The sequence below is a fragment of the Heterocephalus glaber genome, unplaced genomic scaffold (genome assembly GCF_053883595.1).
Source record: "Heterocephalus glaber isolate CG9 unplaced genomic scaffold, H.glaber_assembly_v1.0 deba00001813, whole genome shotgun sequence".
In the NCBI taxonomy this organism is placed as follows: Eukaryota; Metazoa; Chordata; class Mammalia; order Rodentia; family Bathyergidae; genus Heterocephalus; species Heterocephalus glaber.
In genome coordinates this window covers 3,699,651-3,716,187 of record NW_028258484.1, presented here as the reverse complement: position 1 = coordinate 3,716,187, position 16,537 = coordinate 3,699,651, and the positions used below count along the sequence as shown (strand labels likewise).

At 37.2% G+C, this 16,537-nt stretch overlaps 1 protein-coding gene across 6 annotated transcripts in view; it reads left to right on the top strand.

Annotated features, from left to right (window-relative positions):
• Kansl1 (KAT8 regulatory NSL complex subunit 1) overlaps positions 1 to 16,537 on the top strand; it is a 188,390-nt gene that overhangs the window by 149,058 nt on the left and 22,795 nt on the right. For all 6 annotated transcript variants that reach the window (XM_087203853.1, XM_004868652.4, XM_004868653.4 and 3 more), the window contains one exon: positions 117 to 309. In XM_087203853.1, the coding sequence (XP_087059979.1) occupies positions 117 to 309 (193 nt within the window). The remainder of the gene's footprint in view (positions 1 to 116; positions 310 to 16,537) is intronic.

Here is a 16,537-nt window from a genome sequence, read left to right as displayed (position 1 = left end):
TCTACAGAATACTTGTTTATGTTGTAAAACTGCAAATAGAGGAACTTGAACTAGTATTAAGAGGCTTAGATTCCTGTATTTTCTGAGTAGCATATGCTCTTCCTTCCCCTCTGTAGTCTTCAGCCTGTCTTGGCAGACCATGTTCCAGGTGACAGCTCTGATGCTGAGGAACAGTTACATAAAAAGCAACGACTGAATCTAGTTTCTTCATCTGATGGCACTTGTGTGGCTGCCCGAACACGTCCTGTATTGAGCTGTAAGAAACGGAGGCTTGTTCGACCCAACAGCATCGTTCCTCTTTCCAAGAAGGTCAGTACCAGTAAGACTTGGTCGTTGTCAAGCAGTGAGCCAGGTGTTCAGACAGTGGGATTAGTCCCTTGCCAACCTTGGTTTATTTAACGAGTGTTTTCCCAACTTGGCTAGCCACTAGGGTTTCCTGGGGAGCTTTAAAAATTACTAGGTTCTTAGAGATCCTGATTCAATCATTGTAGAATTTTAAAATATTTGGCTCCTAGTACTTTAAAAATACTAGGTTTCCCAGAGACTGATGTGGCTGTTCTAGAGTTGGGGCTGAAAATCTTACTTGAAAAAACCCTAAGAAGCTCCTAGGTGACTCCAGCCAGGTTTAGAAGCTACTGGCTTGAAACTTTATTAGAAATGGGAGAGACTGAAAGTTTTTAACCCATTTATGACAAAGGTTGAAATTTTTTGAATTTTTACATGAAATTACGTACATGTTATCTAGAAAAATTCAAGGAACCAGACAGAATTTGAAGAGGAAAATTTTTCATTATTTTCTGTTGGTCTGGGCATTCCAAAAATGATACACTAGGAATAAAAAGATTGAGTATTGCCATCAATACTTTGAAGGAGAGTGTGTTTTCTTACCTGCACTATTTTCACGGACAATGGTAGGGTTGAATGCTTTCAAAAGAATTTCCATTAAATTTGCTGAATTAATGTTACTAAACAGTTATTTTAACAAAGAAAATGGAGATTAATTCACAACCACGGGGAACTTTTGATTGCTGATTCTTCAAATAGCAGAGTTGGCTTTATTCCTGAGCTAATGTAATAATTCTCTAGTAAAACAAGTACTATACAGTAGTTAAGAGCATTAACTTTGGAAATTGTAAACTTGAATTTAAATCATGGCACTGCCACTTTGGAGTATGTTCAGATCACCCCATCCCTGCTCCTCACCAAAGCCTCAGGTCTCATACGGTTGGTGGAAGAGTAAATGAATTGTGTGATATGCATACACATTATCTGGCCAATAAGTTTCTAGTACAAAGTGGCTAGTACTATCCCCTGCAACTTTGGTTTTTCGTTCATTAAATACTGAACTGAAGTGCCAATAAAATGAGCTAATCTGTTCTAGGCACTGGGAATACATTACCAAATAAATTGTTAGTTGTCATAAAATAGAACAGAAAAATCAATAATGAACTGTTATTGTTTATGTCCTGTAACATTAGGAAGGGGGTCCAAAAGATGCAACAGAGGGAGATAGTACTAGGGATGTGAACATTAGTTATTCACATATTCCAAGGATTAGCAGTGTGAAAGGTGAAAAAGTCTGAAAAAGAGTGACTAATAAAGTGGAAGGAAAACCAGGAGAGTGTGATGTGAAGGCAAAGAAAGAAAATGTTTTACAGAGAAAGGAGAGAATTACTTGTGCCTGATGCTGTAGGACAGGTGAAATAAGATATGAGGGCTGACAGGGACAGAGTTGTTGGAGATCTTGGTGAGCAGCTTTAGTGGAAAGAGTGAAAACCTGGTTGGAGTGGGTTGGATTCAGGAGAAAATGGGACAGAATGAATCAAGGGAACCATTTATAGAAAATGCTTTGAAAGAATCTTGCTGTAAAAGAGCAAAGAAATAACCTGTTTGATAGAAGGACAATCTTAAGAGTATAACAAGAAGGGCACGAAGAGACAATTAATGGAACCATTCATATTCGGAAAATGAATTTTCAATTCTTGGTTGCTTTATCCTAATACACAGTTAGTTGTGTGACTCTGCCATGATCTTTCTTAAAGGAAAGTATTGTGAGAATTGACTCTTAGTACCATTTCTCTCTTGTCATGTTCTCAGACTACCTGAAATACCAACATACTGTACCAGAAATAGAAAAGAGTTAAGCTATTTGACAGAGTTTTAACATTGACATCTGAATCTCTCAACTTTTTATTAAGTCATACACATTTCAGCATTTTTCTAATGGATTGAAGAGTTGAAAGCAAAACAATATCACTGTCAATTGTTGGGAAGTAGTTTTTTGTCATGTCCTTGATGTTTATAGCTCAGAATGCTTTGGTGTGCATGCACACACACATGAAAACTGGTGTTCTTCCTCTGTACTGGCAATTTCTGAATTATGGACAGCCTCCTCCTGTATTTTTTTCTTTATTATCTGTGACATAGTGAGCCTTCTGATCCGTACATAAAATCTTAGGTACATATAAAAATTTTTGAAGGTACATATAAAATTTTTTAAAACCATTGAGTATTATGTGCAAGTACAAATTCCCTGTAATGAATGTGATCAATATGTGTGACAAATATGTACTAATAAAAAAATAAAGTTAAAACAGTTGAGTCAAGGAGTAGGCATAAAACTAAAGATTCTTTGGTTCCAATACTAGTTTTTAGAATAGAGTCATCCTGACCCATTCAAAAGTAAGCTGCATGAAAAATAAGAAAAGTAAATTGACTTTAGGAAGTAGAAATGTTGGTGTTCTGTCAAACTTGGAGGCAAACGCCATTTCCTTTGTCTTGGTTCCTTACTGTGTCTCATATGGTTGTTTATATGTACCCTCAGTGGTATTTTCTAATGAGCAAGCATCTTACTTCATCTTGAAGTGCTAAGTTTGCCAGGAAATTTTTATTCAGCAAAATTTCTGACTGCCCACCATGTTCTAGGCATTTTTGGGGGCAGCCAGTTCTACTGGTGAGCAAAACCAAGCCCTTCCTTTTATGGGGCTTACTCCTGTGGCACAGGTAGATAACAAAAAATTTAACAGATATTTTCTGATATTCCTCAGTGGCAATGAATTAATTTGATGTAAGATTTGCCTTCTAGTTTCTGAATAAGAGATTCTTTTATTAGTTTTTGGGGTTTTTTTGTTTGTTTTGTTTTTGGTACCGGGGATCAAACTCAGGGCCTTGTGCTTGCAAGGCAGGTGGCGGCACCATTGAGCTAAATCCCCAGCCCAAGAGATTCTTTTAGAATTATGTATTTCTGGATTAATTAAGTTACTTTTGCCCCCCACCCCAAGTTCAGTGCTAATATATTTACCAGCATGCAGGATATTTTTAAAATATGCTAAATGTCAGTATTTTGCTTCACCTACATTTAAAATTATCTGTACTGTATTCTAGAACCAATTACTGTAAAACTCAATTTAAGTAACTCAGCTACTGTGTTTTTAAGGGACTCTTTATGTAAGCTTACCTGAATCACAGCTGGAATGTATCTGTCTTACATTTGAGATGCGGATTTAATGTAGCACATTTCTTTTTGCCCTGAAAGGCTGTTTTTATATCTTTGGTAGATCTTAAAATCAATGTTAGAACAAAAGATTCAATAAGATCAACTTATTGGAGATATATGGAAATGAAACTTAATGATGAAAAAAATACAAGATGTTGAATGCCATAAATATTGTTGTGAATTCCCCTAAGTTTTAAGCTTTTGCAGGGAAGTGTCGTAAGCTAATTTTTGGAAGATACGTTGGGGATAGATTGGCACAGAATAAACTGATAGCAAAGAAAGTTAACTAACAGTAATAATCCTGAAAGAAGTACTAGTTTACAGTGCTGCGGTAAAACCCTGGAGATGGAATAGATTTTAAAGGTAGCTCACTAGGGTGTGGTAAATGAATATATCAGAGTTGGGAGGGCAGGGAATATTGAGAATGGGAAAATGATACTATCTTCTAAGTGGGTAAAGCCCATGGAGAATGGGATATAGGATACTTTCCTGTAGCACAGTTTTATTGTAATAAGATTACAAATTGCTTATATTGCTGTTTATTGTGCATTTCATCACTTAAGGGGTCTGGAATGATAGATGTAGTAATTAAGTCAGCGAAGAACCTCACGTGGAAAAATGTTGAAATACATGGTATAATGTTATCTCCTGGCCTGCTGCTTCAATGAGATAGATGGTTGTGACTTAATCTAGACATTAAATATTGAGATGACTAAATTTTAAAGATAAATTTAACTCCAATTTAGGGTTGCTAATTAGTTTTCAAGTAAAATTATTTTGTAAGTTAAATAGTTCATAGTACAAATAATTTTAGAAGAAAAGAATTATGTGGTTTCATTAGTATTTCACTACGTTCTTATTTTGTTTTACTGTACTTTGCTTTACTTTGGACCAATGAAAACTTATATGTAGTCAGCACCGGGAGCCACTAGTGTTTAGAAATGAAGGGTTGGAAAGGCTGGTTTTCTTTGTACTGGTATCCAGCAGAACAAATAATGCTCATGTTAATCACTAATATACCCCAGAAATTTTTTGATTGCCCTTAATAGCATTTCTTTGTAAATTTTTTTTTTTTCTGTTACCGGGGATTGAACTCAGGATGTAAATTTTTAAAAGTAGTATTTTCTCACAGATTACTTGGCAGTGTTCCCTGCTGATTTTAGAATTTTGCTCTGTGTTGGAATATAATTGTGTCGTAGGAGGATCACTCTGTATTATTTGTTTTAATATTAACATCGTAGAATTCTTCAGTTTTAAATTTGTCTTCCCTCCATTAATCCTGTCAGCTGTTTTTCTGTTTTATTGGTTATTTCAAAGATCAGCTCTTAGCTGTTAATTCATTCCTCTTGCCTTTGTTGTTTATTAGAATGCTTATTTTATTTTGTCTGTTTGTTTGGAGTTTTTGAGACAGGGTCTCACTATGTAGTTCAGACTGGCCTTAAACTCACTATGTAGCCTAGGCTGGAACAAGCAGTGATCCTCCTGCCTCAGCCTCCCAAAGTGCTGGAATTACAGGCATGTGCCACCATGCTTGGCTTGTTTGTTCTTACATAATACTAAAAGCATTGTTTTTTAAAATTTTCTTTTGAGTGTAGGTTTGGATGGCAGTCCGCAACTCCACCCCACCCCACCCCACCCCCGGCCCATACTGGGAATCAAACTCAGGACCTCGAGCTTGCCAGCCAGGTGCTATGCCACTGAGCTACATCCCCAGCCTCAGTCCACAACTTTTGATGAGTTTTTTCTCCAAGAATTAAGAATTGAATTTCTAGGGAGCCGAATGTAGTAGCACACACCTGTAATCGCAGTGACTCAGGAGGCTGAGGCAGGATGATCACAAGTTTAGAACCAGGCTGGGTAGCTTAGCGAGCTCAACTGCTTGTTTTATTTTTAAACCTCTCGTTAGTAATTTTGAAAGCATCTTGGAAAAACAGAAACAAAAAACCTGAAAGCATCTTGGTCAGTATTATTTCTGTACATATGCTTATATTTCTGATGTTATATTGACACTTTGAATTTTTCATTTGGGTCTATAGAATAGAGTTTTATATCATACTCTCTTAGTCACACACACACCATGTATGTGTATATGTGTGTATGTATGTATGGTTTCATCCATTTCTAGCATTTTGGTGTTTTGTGTTTGTTTTGTTTTATTTTGGTTTTTAGAGACTGAGTCTCACTGTGTAGTCCAGAGTGGCTTTGAACTCATGGCAGTCATCCTGCCTTGGCCTCCTGAGTGCTGGGATTATAGATGTGCACCACTGTTATCGGATATCTCCTTGTAAAGGTGGCTTGCCAGTTAAACATTACTGGGTTTGGGGTTGCTTGCCTCTCCTTCTGGATGGAGTTGGATTCCAGGTTATTCTCATCTCGAACAATGAATTGAGCAAAATGAGCAAAAAGTGGTGCCAAAGTTTGTTTGAAAAAATAAAAGTGAAGAGTGAGGGAGAAACTGGCTCTGCAGAGTGAGCTTGGGCTAAGTAAGAGGAAAAGCAAGATGAAAGTACACCCTGGAGGAAGCAGGGCAGGCTATCATGAGGAAAGCTACAATAGCAAGCTTTTCTTGGCATCTATGCCCTTTTATACTGTCCAGATTTAGCGGAAACCCACGAGAACTACATACGCCTTCTGAGAGAAGCAGTGGTGGGATCCCGCACCTTGGGCTGACGTCAGGTCTAGGCATCCTATTGAAAACCTGCTGGACTTCTCAAGAGAAGTCTCCATGCAGGGCTTTGGGAACATTTCTGCCAGGTGTTTGGGGATATTCCTGCCAGTTTTGCCACACCCTAATCTCCTATGTCACCACACCTGGCCACTTTTAGCATTTTGTTTCTATATGAAGCATAAGAACAGATTTTGATTTTTTTTTTCTACAGATCTTATTTTCATGGAGATATAATTTTGTATTCAATTTTGAAAGCAGATAATTATTATTTAGGCTTATTTTGATAACTGGTTTCCTTATTCACTGACTGTCCTTTTCATACCTTAATATCCTATTTGTTGAGTTCTTAATTTGGATTGGTAGATCTTCAGTGAGTAGAGCTTTTTATTTGTGAGCAACCATAATCTTTCTCCCTTAAAAACTTTGTTCCAGTGGGCTAGGGATGTAGCTTAGTAGGAGAACACTTGTCTAGCATGTGGGAATCTCTAAATTCAATCCCCAGTACTGCCCTCCCTGCTAAAAATTTTTTTCCACTGTTTTTAGGAAGTGGAGTGGACATGTTTGTTCTGTTTTATTTTGTCATTAAATTAAGCTGATGCCAAACTTCTTTTCATTCCTTTGTGTTAGTAACTGATTGTACTGCTCAACGTGGTAGCCATTGTCTACATATAAGAAGAAATACAGTACTCAACACAATTCAATGATGAGTTATTGATAAACCATTAAGATTGGTGTCAGTACTCTTAAAAAGTTGATAACTAGAGAAGTCATGAGAGAAATCTCAGCTATATTGATTCAGTATTCCAATTTTCATGTTGTGACATACAAAGATGAGGATTTCTTAAAGATTCAGAAGGAGAAATACTGGGAATTGAACCCCGGGTTTTCATACTGAGCTACATTCCCAGCCGCCCCCCCCCCCCTTTTAAGACACTGTCTTAAAAGGCTTCTGTCTTAACGTGAGGTCTAGTGTTGAAGCTATGATTTAGTGTACTATATTGGTGTACCCCAGAGATCTGTGTTATTTTCTGGGCATTGATAGCTTAGGAATCAATATGATTTGAACTCGGTGTTTAGAGAAGGTGTCAGCAGCTGAGAACTAGGCAGATTCATCTACTTACTCAAAGTGACCCTAAAGTGAATTGCTTGAAGAAATTAGATTTTAGATGGGAAGTTTTGAAATTGTCATCAATATGTTCATGGTTCAAATGGAAATTTTAAAAGCCCAAAATAAAAGAATTGTGGGGTGATAAAATGACGGATCAAGTATCAGTTCTTTTCAAAAAGGGGAAAGCACTCTCTTGAGTAAAAATCTTGAATTTCAGCTTTAGAAGAACCTCATTAAGGTGACTTTGATGAGCAGTGAAGGAATTACGGAGTACCATGTGAAATTCCTTAAACAAAAATTTACTGGAGCCGGGGATTTAGCTTAGTGGTTCCACCGCCTGCCTTGCAAGTGCAAGGACCAGAGTTCGATCCCTGGTACCAAAAAAACAAAAACAGATAAAAAATTTACTGGCATTAAGCCCGGTGTGGTAGTGCACACCTACAATCCCAACACCTTCGGAAGCTGAGGCAAGAGGATAAAGGCCCTGGGTTCAAGCCCTAGTACTAGGGTGGGGGACTATGGAGGGAATAAATATTACATTTAGCAGCTCCAGTTGTGGCACGCATTTGATGTGAAATATTAGAGTGAGGCCACTGCTAACCTTACGAATTCTTAAGCTTCTTGTTTTGCTTTTTCATCCTTTTGTTGTTTCACTTTACCTAATTGGTCATGTAATCTTTAAGAAATACGTATGGAATTAAATACAAATATTGCAGAAAAGTAGATCACTAAAACAAAAGCTAAACAAATTCAGTACCTCATTCACATCAGCCATATTTCAAAAATTCAGTAACAGTGGGATTAGCAACTGACATACTAGATAGTGCAAATATGCAATATTTCTGTCATCACACAAATGCAGTGAACAGTGCTACAGGGTTTTTTATTTAGCTCTTGTCAAGCTTTCTTCCATTACAGGTCTGATTTTGCTTCCTTCAAGTTTGTAGTTACCTTTCTTTAAATAAACCTATTTACATTGTTGTTTTCTATCCATTGTATCTAGCTCTTGCTACTGTTAATGAAAAAGATATTCAGTGATATTTCAGAGGCTCTTGACTGACTACAGGCAAACCAGGTTGATCAGACTATCACTCACTTTGGAATGAGGGTGGTCAGGTCCTGAGGCTGAGGGCTCTCACTATAGCTGGCGTATATCAGGGAATACAGATGGGCCTAGGGAAGGATTCAGGAGCTGGGCTAAGGTTTGGTTAAGGGAAGAATCTTTTGTTACTCCTGTCTTTAAAGCATAATTATGATTATTAAGGTAGGTGTGGTGGCGCACATCTGTAATCCCAGCACTTGGGAGGCTGAGGCAGGAGAATCACCATGAGTTGAAAGTCAGCCAGGGCTACATAGTGAATTTAAGAGCAGCCTAAGTACATAGCGAGACCCTGTTCAACAAACAAAAACCAAAAAGCTCCAGACCCAGGAGAGCTGATGGGTGAGAAAAATAGTGATGTGTACCCTCGTTTCTGAGAAATCTTAACTTTCCTGAATTAAAAGAATGTTTCTCACAGTAGTACTTGTTTTTTATTTTTTGGTACTGGGGATTGAATTTAGGAGCACTGAGCTACATCCCTTCTCTTTGTAGTTGTTTATTTTGAGATAGGGTCTTGCCAAGTTGCCCAAGCTGATTCAAACCTGTAGTGCTGCCCCAGCCTCCCAGGTAACTGGAATTATAGGTAATGCGCTACTGGTGCTTTTTGTTGCTCTGAAATGTTTCTTGGTGTAAATCTCATTCTCTTTTCTGTAGTTCTTAATTTCTTTATATACTTTCCATTTCTTTATCTTGCTGTGATTTATTGTATGTATTTTCCTCTGAATGCTGTTCCTTCTATTCATTACACTTCAGTCTACGTGTGATTAGTTTGCTGTTCAACCTGTCAGTTTTGTATTTTACTTTAGTCTGTGCTTTTCATTCATAATTTGTATGTTTTTTTAAAATGAACATCTTTATCTTTTTGAATAATTTCGATACATTTATTTTTAAATTCCTTTCAAGTTCTGTTTTCTAGCTTGTTCAGAACAAATTCTCACTTTCTCATCTGCAGACTGCCTCATGATAGCCTGTGTCCTTTGTGTGATTTATAGCCTGTGACAGTGAATTTCTATGAGGAACAGGAGCCGTGTTTTCCGTAGGAGTCTTGTGATTGCTGGACCAAGAAAGCATGCCCTGCATAGTTTCTCTTTAGCTCCTCAAGAGGCCACATGAATTTTAGGTGTCAAAATTTTAGCTGTAAGGCCCTGGGGATTTAGCTCAGTGGTTCCACTGCCTGCCTTCCAAGCGCAAGGTCCCAAGTTCAATCCCCGGTACCCCCCCCCCCCCCAATCTTAGCATAAGGTTCCTAGACATACACTGGCAGGGTGAATTTGGAACTCTTAACCAGAACATGGGTTGGAGCTTGGCTTTCAGTTTCTTTGTATTTAGCTTGTCACTTCCCTGACTGATTGTCCAAGATTGTTTTGTGATCCTGGGAATTGAACTCGGGATCATCCCCACCCTTTTTTCTTTTTCTTTTTTTTTTTCTGTTAAATCTTCAGATAGGGTCTTGCTAAATTGCCCATGGTGGCCTTGAACTTGGAATCCCTGCTGCAGCCTCCTGAGTACTGGGATTACAGACATGCATCACCTTGCCTAGCGAAGACTTGTAAACTGCCCTGATTTTAAATTCATAGAAACCAGCTGAGATGCAAATTAGTGAATTTTAAATTCATAATGTAAAATATATCAGAAACCAAGTATGTTGACATGGGTTATTAAAATATAATTTTGTGGTATAATATGTACTTTTTAGACAAATAACAAGGTTTAGCAGCAAGTGTAGTAACACAGTTTTGAAGTACTGATGAATATAAAGATATTTCTGAGATATGTTTTCACTGTGATATGGTGGGTGAATAAGTTTGGAGAGTGCATTGTACCATATTCAGTGTTAATGTTTTATAAAAGATGTTAGACTTACAGGTCTTTTAAAGGAGGAAGTCTTTAGTTTTGTTTCTCCAATCTTTTTTGACTGGGAAACCTTTTAAAAGGGAATAAGCATAATATGATCTACTAGGATTCCAAGAGAAACATTTTAGAAAAACTACTTTCTGCTCTGTAATAATATCCTTGTACATTATGTCTGTGCCCTTGGCAGTACTAAAATAGAAAGTTTCAAGAAGAAACCTTTACCAACATTTTCCACCTTTTCAGAACTCATTCTAAAATTATGGATGGGTGTAGAAAATGTTCAGAAAAAGAATATAAGTTTATGACATTTTTTCATATTTAATGTACCCACATTTATATTTATATTATTTAATGCTCCCACATTTATATTTATATTGCTGTTCTGTCCCCATATAGTTTTGATTTTAAGTTGCAAATACATATTTTGTATTTGATGTTTTGTATTGCTGAGTATTGAACCCAGCACTTCACACATGCTAGTCAAGCACTGGGTTACCTCCCCAGCCGTACATATTTTTTAACCACTTAATTTACCCCAAGCATCACTTGCCAGCATGTTTGTTTATGTACTGCCTATCCAGAGCATAGGTCGGCCAGGTGTCATTTCAACCAGTTGATTCTTGTATTGAACAAATTTGATAAAGTAGTTGTTTTTATACTTCCTGTTATATTATTTCAAAAAAATATTTATTTTTGGACATCTTGTATTTAAATAATTGGACTAGTAAGTGGTTAGTATCAACAGTATTTGGCGTTTTACATGTCACATATAAAATTAGGCCATAATTTTTTAACCATTCCACAGTTGGTTTTTCAGTATTTTATACAAGGAGATACGAACATTCGACACAGATTTCAGAATCTCTTCCTGTCTCATTCCATTTATCATCTTAGAATACTTAACTTGCAACTCTACTTTCTAAGAACTCTTTACCAAGGTAGAATGATCTAATACTGTTACTAATTTTGGTGTACTGCCAGTTTAGGCTTTTTAAAGTTTGAAATAGGCAATAATGTCTCAACCATAGCTGTTGTAGGTGATTGTTTCCCACTATTGTATTTAATATCATCAAAGTCTAGTGTGTTCAGATTTCCAGGATGTTAAAGTTTATCTGAATCAGATCCAGATTAAGAGCCCTGCATTCCAGTGAGTTTTATGTCTCTTAGGTCTAGTTTACAGGTTTCTCCTTTTCCTTGCAATTTAAACATTTTTATGATATGTTTACCTGTGGTTTTCTTTGTATTTTCTTCCTGCTTGGGTTTTGTAGAGCTTCTTAAATTTGTGCTTTGGTATTTTTTAACCAGTTTTCACACAGACTAGCCATTATATTATCTCTTTAGATATTGCTGTTGTGTATTTTTTATTTTCCCCCAAGACTCTGATTAAATTTACATTATCACAGTACCCTGTATACACTTCATATTTTGTTGTATTTAACTCTTTTTAACCAGTCTACCACTTCATTTATCCTAACTCTTGTTATATTTATGTCACCTATTATGATCTTAACAGTGCCCCACTCCACACCCCAGCTGGGATTTGAACCCTGAGCTTCATCCTTAGCCTTTTTAAAATTTTACTTAGGAAAACGTCTCAGTTGCTAAGTTGCCCACATTGAATTCAAAGTTGGAACCCTTCTGCCTCAGCCTGCAAATACTTGGCTTGATTTTGTTTTTATATATTTAAGAACATTTGTGATCTTATTTTCTCCACATTTTCCTAAACCTATTTTTTTTATTGTTGCTGTTGTGGTTTTTTTGGTACCGGGGATCGAACTCGGGACCTTGTGCTTGTGAGGCAGGTGGCAGCACCACTGAGCTAAATCCCCAGCCCTAAACCTATTTGTTTTTAAATCCTGCCTGCCACCTCCAAAATCTAGGGCACTGGAGGCTCTGTTTCTCTTGTCTGTTTTATATAATTTGTTTTCAGGGGTTTGGATGCTTTATATCTTTAAATTTGTAGACTCTCTGATAATGATTTTCTCCATGAGCCTTCACCTTCTTCCCCTGCTTGGCATGTATAGTGGTGGCTAAAAAACAATAATCTTTTTTGGGGACTGAGCTGAGTTGTAGCTGGGTTGGAGTTTTGATTAAGCTCTTAGCACCTCTGGTTTATTCTTTGGACAGTTTATTCTTAGGACAATAACCGTATTTCCCATGCCTGCTGATATGTTGACCAGTACCCTTCCTTCCCCTTAGCATATCCTGAACTCTACTCTAGTCTCTGTTAAAGTGAGATTACTAGGCTAGGGGTGTAGCTCAGTGGCAGAGCACTTGTCTGGCCTGTCCAAAGCCCTGGGTTTGGTCCCCATGACAGCTGAATGAATGCAGTGAAAGTGCAAAAAGTTTCTCTTTTCAGAGGCTTTCTGCTTAGCTTCTCAGCCTCCTGCTCTTCACCGCTTCGCAGCCCGCCTTATGAGGATGAGTGCCTGGTATAATGTTATGGCTAATTTCTTGTCCTCTCTTTTTATGTCACCCATCCCTTTAGCCCTGTGAAAACACCAAACATTGCTCATTTCTGTATTACCCAAAAGTAGCCTTCTACTGAGGGCTAAGCATCTTTTCAAGAATTAACTGTGCTCTACAAAAAGAAGCAGCTGCAGAATATAAGCTCGCTTCCATGGTTCTTTCCTTCCTGCAATCCTGGCCACAAAATACTGTCATTAATCTGGCTTTTCTAGTTCTCAGTAAGAGTGTTGGTTTGCCTTGATTTATCATACTGCTATTCCTTATAATTTATTTGTGGAGATTACTGGACTATTTATCCCTAAGTTTCCTGTGGTCTGTATTTCCTGAGTATATCCCTGTAGTGTTATTTTCTTGCCTCTTGGCATATCTAGCAATTATTATTGGTTTCTGGACATATAATGTCTGATTGTACCGTGTAGATTGTGCTATCTTCCTTTAAAGAGGCCTTGTTTTGTTGGCAGATCTTTTCTTTAATAGTTTAGCTCCACAACCAGAAAGATAGGTACTTCTGGGATCTTACTTGAATGCTCTATGCCATTTTGGTTGGTCATAGTTCAAAACCCTCGAAGGCTGTATTAGCTCTGGAAACCATTCAGCTTAAAGCTTCCCAGTTGCTCTTTGCCTCACTTATACTTGTGCTTTTTAATATTCACTCAAGGGAATCTCATGAAAATTTTTGGAGCTTTTTTTTTTTTCATTCAATTAAGTTTATTTGTACACTTTTAGGTATTCGATATGATGACATTCATCATTGGGAATTTGTACCTTTACATGATACATCTTGGTTCTTATTTTTTTTCCCTATTGCCCTGCCCTCCCTTCAACGCCTCCACCCCTCCCTATTTATAAAGACTTTGTTTCCTTTTTTTCCTTTTCTCATATTTATTCCTTTCCTTTTTTTCCTTTCCCCTTCCCCTTTGGATCTTTTCTTATTTCACATTATCTATTGCACATTTTGATCCATATTTACACTTTCAGTTTCTCACACCAAAGAAACTATTCAGTATTTATACATGTGTGTCCTATTTATTTCACTGAAGATATGCCTCAATGTGCATCCATTTAGCTATAAATCTCTAGTTTCTCATTCTTTATGGCTGAGTAGTACTGCATTTTATTTAAAAAAAAAAAAAGCACATTTTCTTTATCCAGTCTCCAGTTAATGGGCAATTGGGCTGTTTCCAAGTTTTAGCTATTACAAACTGTGCCGCTATAAACATGGGTGCACATATATCACTGTGGTATGTATGATTCTTTTAATTCTTTTGGAAAGATACCCCACAGGGGAATAGTTAGGCCAAATGGGACCTCTAATCCTAGTTTTTTGAGATATCTGCATACTGATTTCCAATCCAAAAATGGGCACCTGAAATGAACAGTTCTCAGACAAAGAAGTAACATATGAAAAATTGTTCAACATCACTGGTCATTCGAGAGATGCAAATGAAAACAATGCTGAGATTCCACCTCACTCCAGAAAGAATGGCCCCATCAATAAATCAACCAATAACAAATGCTGATGGGGTTGTGGGGGAAAAAGGAACCCTTCTTCACTGTTGGTGGGAGTGTAGACTGGTGCAACCACTGTGGAAATCAGTGTGGAGCTCTTTTCTTGTATAGCTTTTTCCTTGGGAATTCTGTCTTGCATTTTCCAGTTTCTTTAACTTCTCAGTGTTCATGCTTGAGAGTTTGTTTTCTCAACTCATGAAGCCATCCACCCTTCTCTGCGTATAATTACACTTTGTGCTTTGCAATCTAGAATGTCCTTCTGGCATGAAAACCAGAGCTATGTGATTTTTATTCCTTATGAGATGCAGAGTCATTTAGAAGTTTATAACCCAAAAATGGATGTATCTCAGACTTAAACATAAAATTACACTAACTACAGCCTTGATGAGCTAAAAGCAGGGGCAAATAGGAGGGCCAGTGCCGAGCATTTAGCTCAGTGGTTCCAGCGTCTGCCTTGCAAGCGCAAGGTGTCCTGGTACCAAAAAAAAAAAAGAATTGAGGAGGGCCAGTTAGGAAGCTATTGAAGAAACCCATATGGGAAAAGATAGTAATTTATACTAGGGTGATTGCAGTTGAGGTGGCAAATGGGTATCATGATTGGATAATGGGGTATTATAAAAAGAAAGGAAGCCATGAGTGGTGATGCATGCCTGTAATCCCAGCACTCAGGAAGCTGAGACAGGAAGATTGGTGAGTTTGAGGCCAGCCTGGACTACATAGTGAGACCCTATGTCAGGAATGAATAAATGAATGTATGAAATGAAGGAAGTTAATTTCTTTATTCCCATATCATTTTAATTCGATATCTGTTCTCTGATGTTGTCACAGACTTTGTTGAAGAAACAGGCTAGTCTGAGCCCCTTTTAGATGCTTTTTAGATAAGCATTTAGAATTCCCTGACTCTAGATGCAGTACAAAAATACAACATTTAATTAAACATTATAGAATTATATATAATGTACCAAATGAGAGCCCTCTATAACCTCTACCGCCATGATAACCATATCAGCAGTTTTGTGCAGTTCCTTTTTTCTCTACATACTATACATTTTTATTTAGATAATACTACTGACAAGACTTTATTTTTACTTTGGCTATTTCTTCAGGTTAGCTTATAAACTTAAAAGTGGCTGTAGCTGAATGTTCCATTTATAGACAGATATACATAACTAGTTTTCCACTTAGTGCTGTCTTTTAGAAATGTTTATATATGTATGGAGAGTTTTATTTTGTTTTGATGTTTTTTCTTTTTTAGGCTAGCCTTACAGCTTATCTAGTCAATTGATCTGTTCCTATCCTCCAAAGAAACAGAGGTGGGTTTGGGAACAAAGAAAAACTCCCAAGGAATTTAAGTTTTGAAGCTCATCTTTTCTAGCATGCATGTTCTCATTTGATAATTTCTACTTTTATGGTAATCTCTTTTCTTAGTTTTAATTGCTTTTTTTTTTTTTTACATCCAGATCTATATTGACTTTTCATTAGGGGATATACCCTAGCCATAAAATGGAATATTGCTAATGTCATACATGGAGAGTTAGTTGATACCATGGGGAGGAACCATAACCACACACACACACACACACACACACACACCCCACTTTGGGGTGGCCCTGCCTCTGGAAATTGAACCCAGGGCCTCATACATGTTGACAAACATTCTACCACTGAGCTTTTATATCCTCAGCTCCATCTTGCCCTTTTACTGTTTTTTATTTTGATGTTTGGTATCTTTTAATCTTGGTGCAGTTTTTAACTAACATTTTTCTGAATCCTTCCGTTTGTCTGCTGTGGCCTAGTTTTCATTCCTACCAACTTATCCCTCTCAAAATATTATCTCCAGAAAGCCAGCCCTAGTTAAATAAGGCACAAAGGATATTTTTTCTGCAAACCACAAATTAATGTTGTGTACGTGGAAGTGTCATGTTTAGTCATTTTCACTTCTTTTCAGTGACATCTATGACTGCATCTTAAAATTTTTAATTTGGTGCAGTTTTTCTGGTTTAACCTTCAAGGGACCTTCTTTTCTTTTCTTTTTTTGGTACCAGGGATTGAACTTGGGTCCTTGTGCTTGCGCAACACGTGGCGAAACCACTGAGCTAAATCCCCAGCCCGGGACCTTCTTTTCTTGCTACCTATGTAGTAGCTAAAAGGAAGAAGTTTGGGAATATTGATAAAGACCACACTTTTTAAATTAAGTATTCTTAAACCATTTTGAAGAGAAATCTGTGCTGGAAATAAATTCAGCTGCAGCAAATGTTACAGAGTTTTTGCTAGTAGAGTTTTGGTGCTACTTTTTTGTCTTTATTATAATGTTGCCATTTCTTCTAGGATACC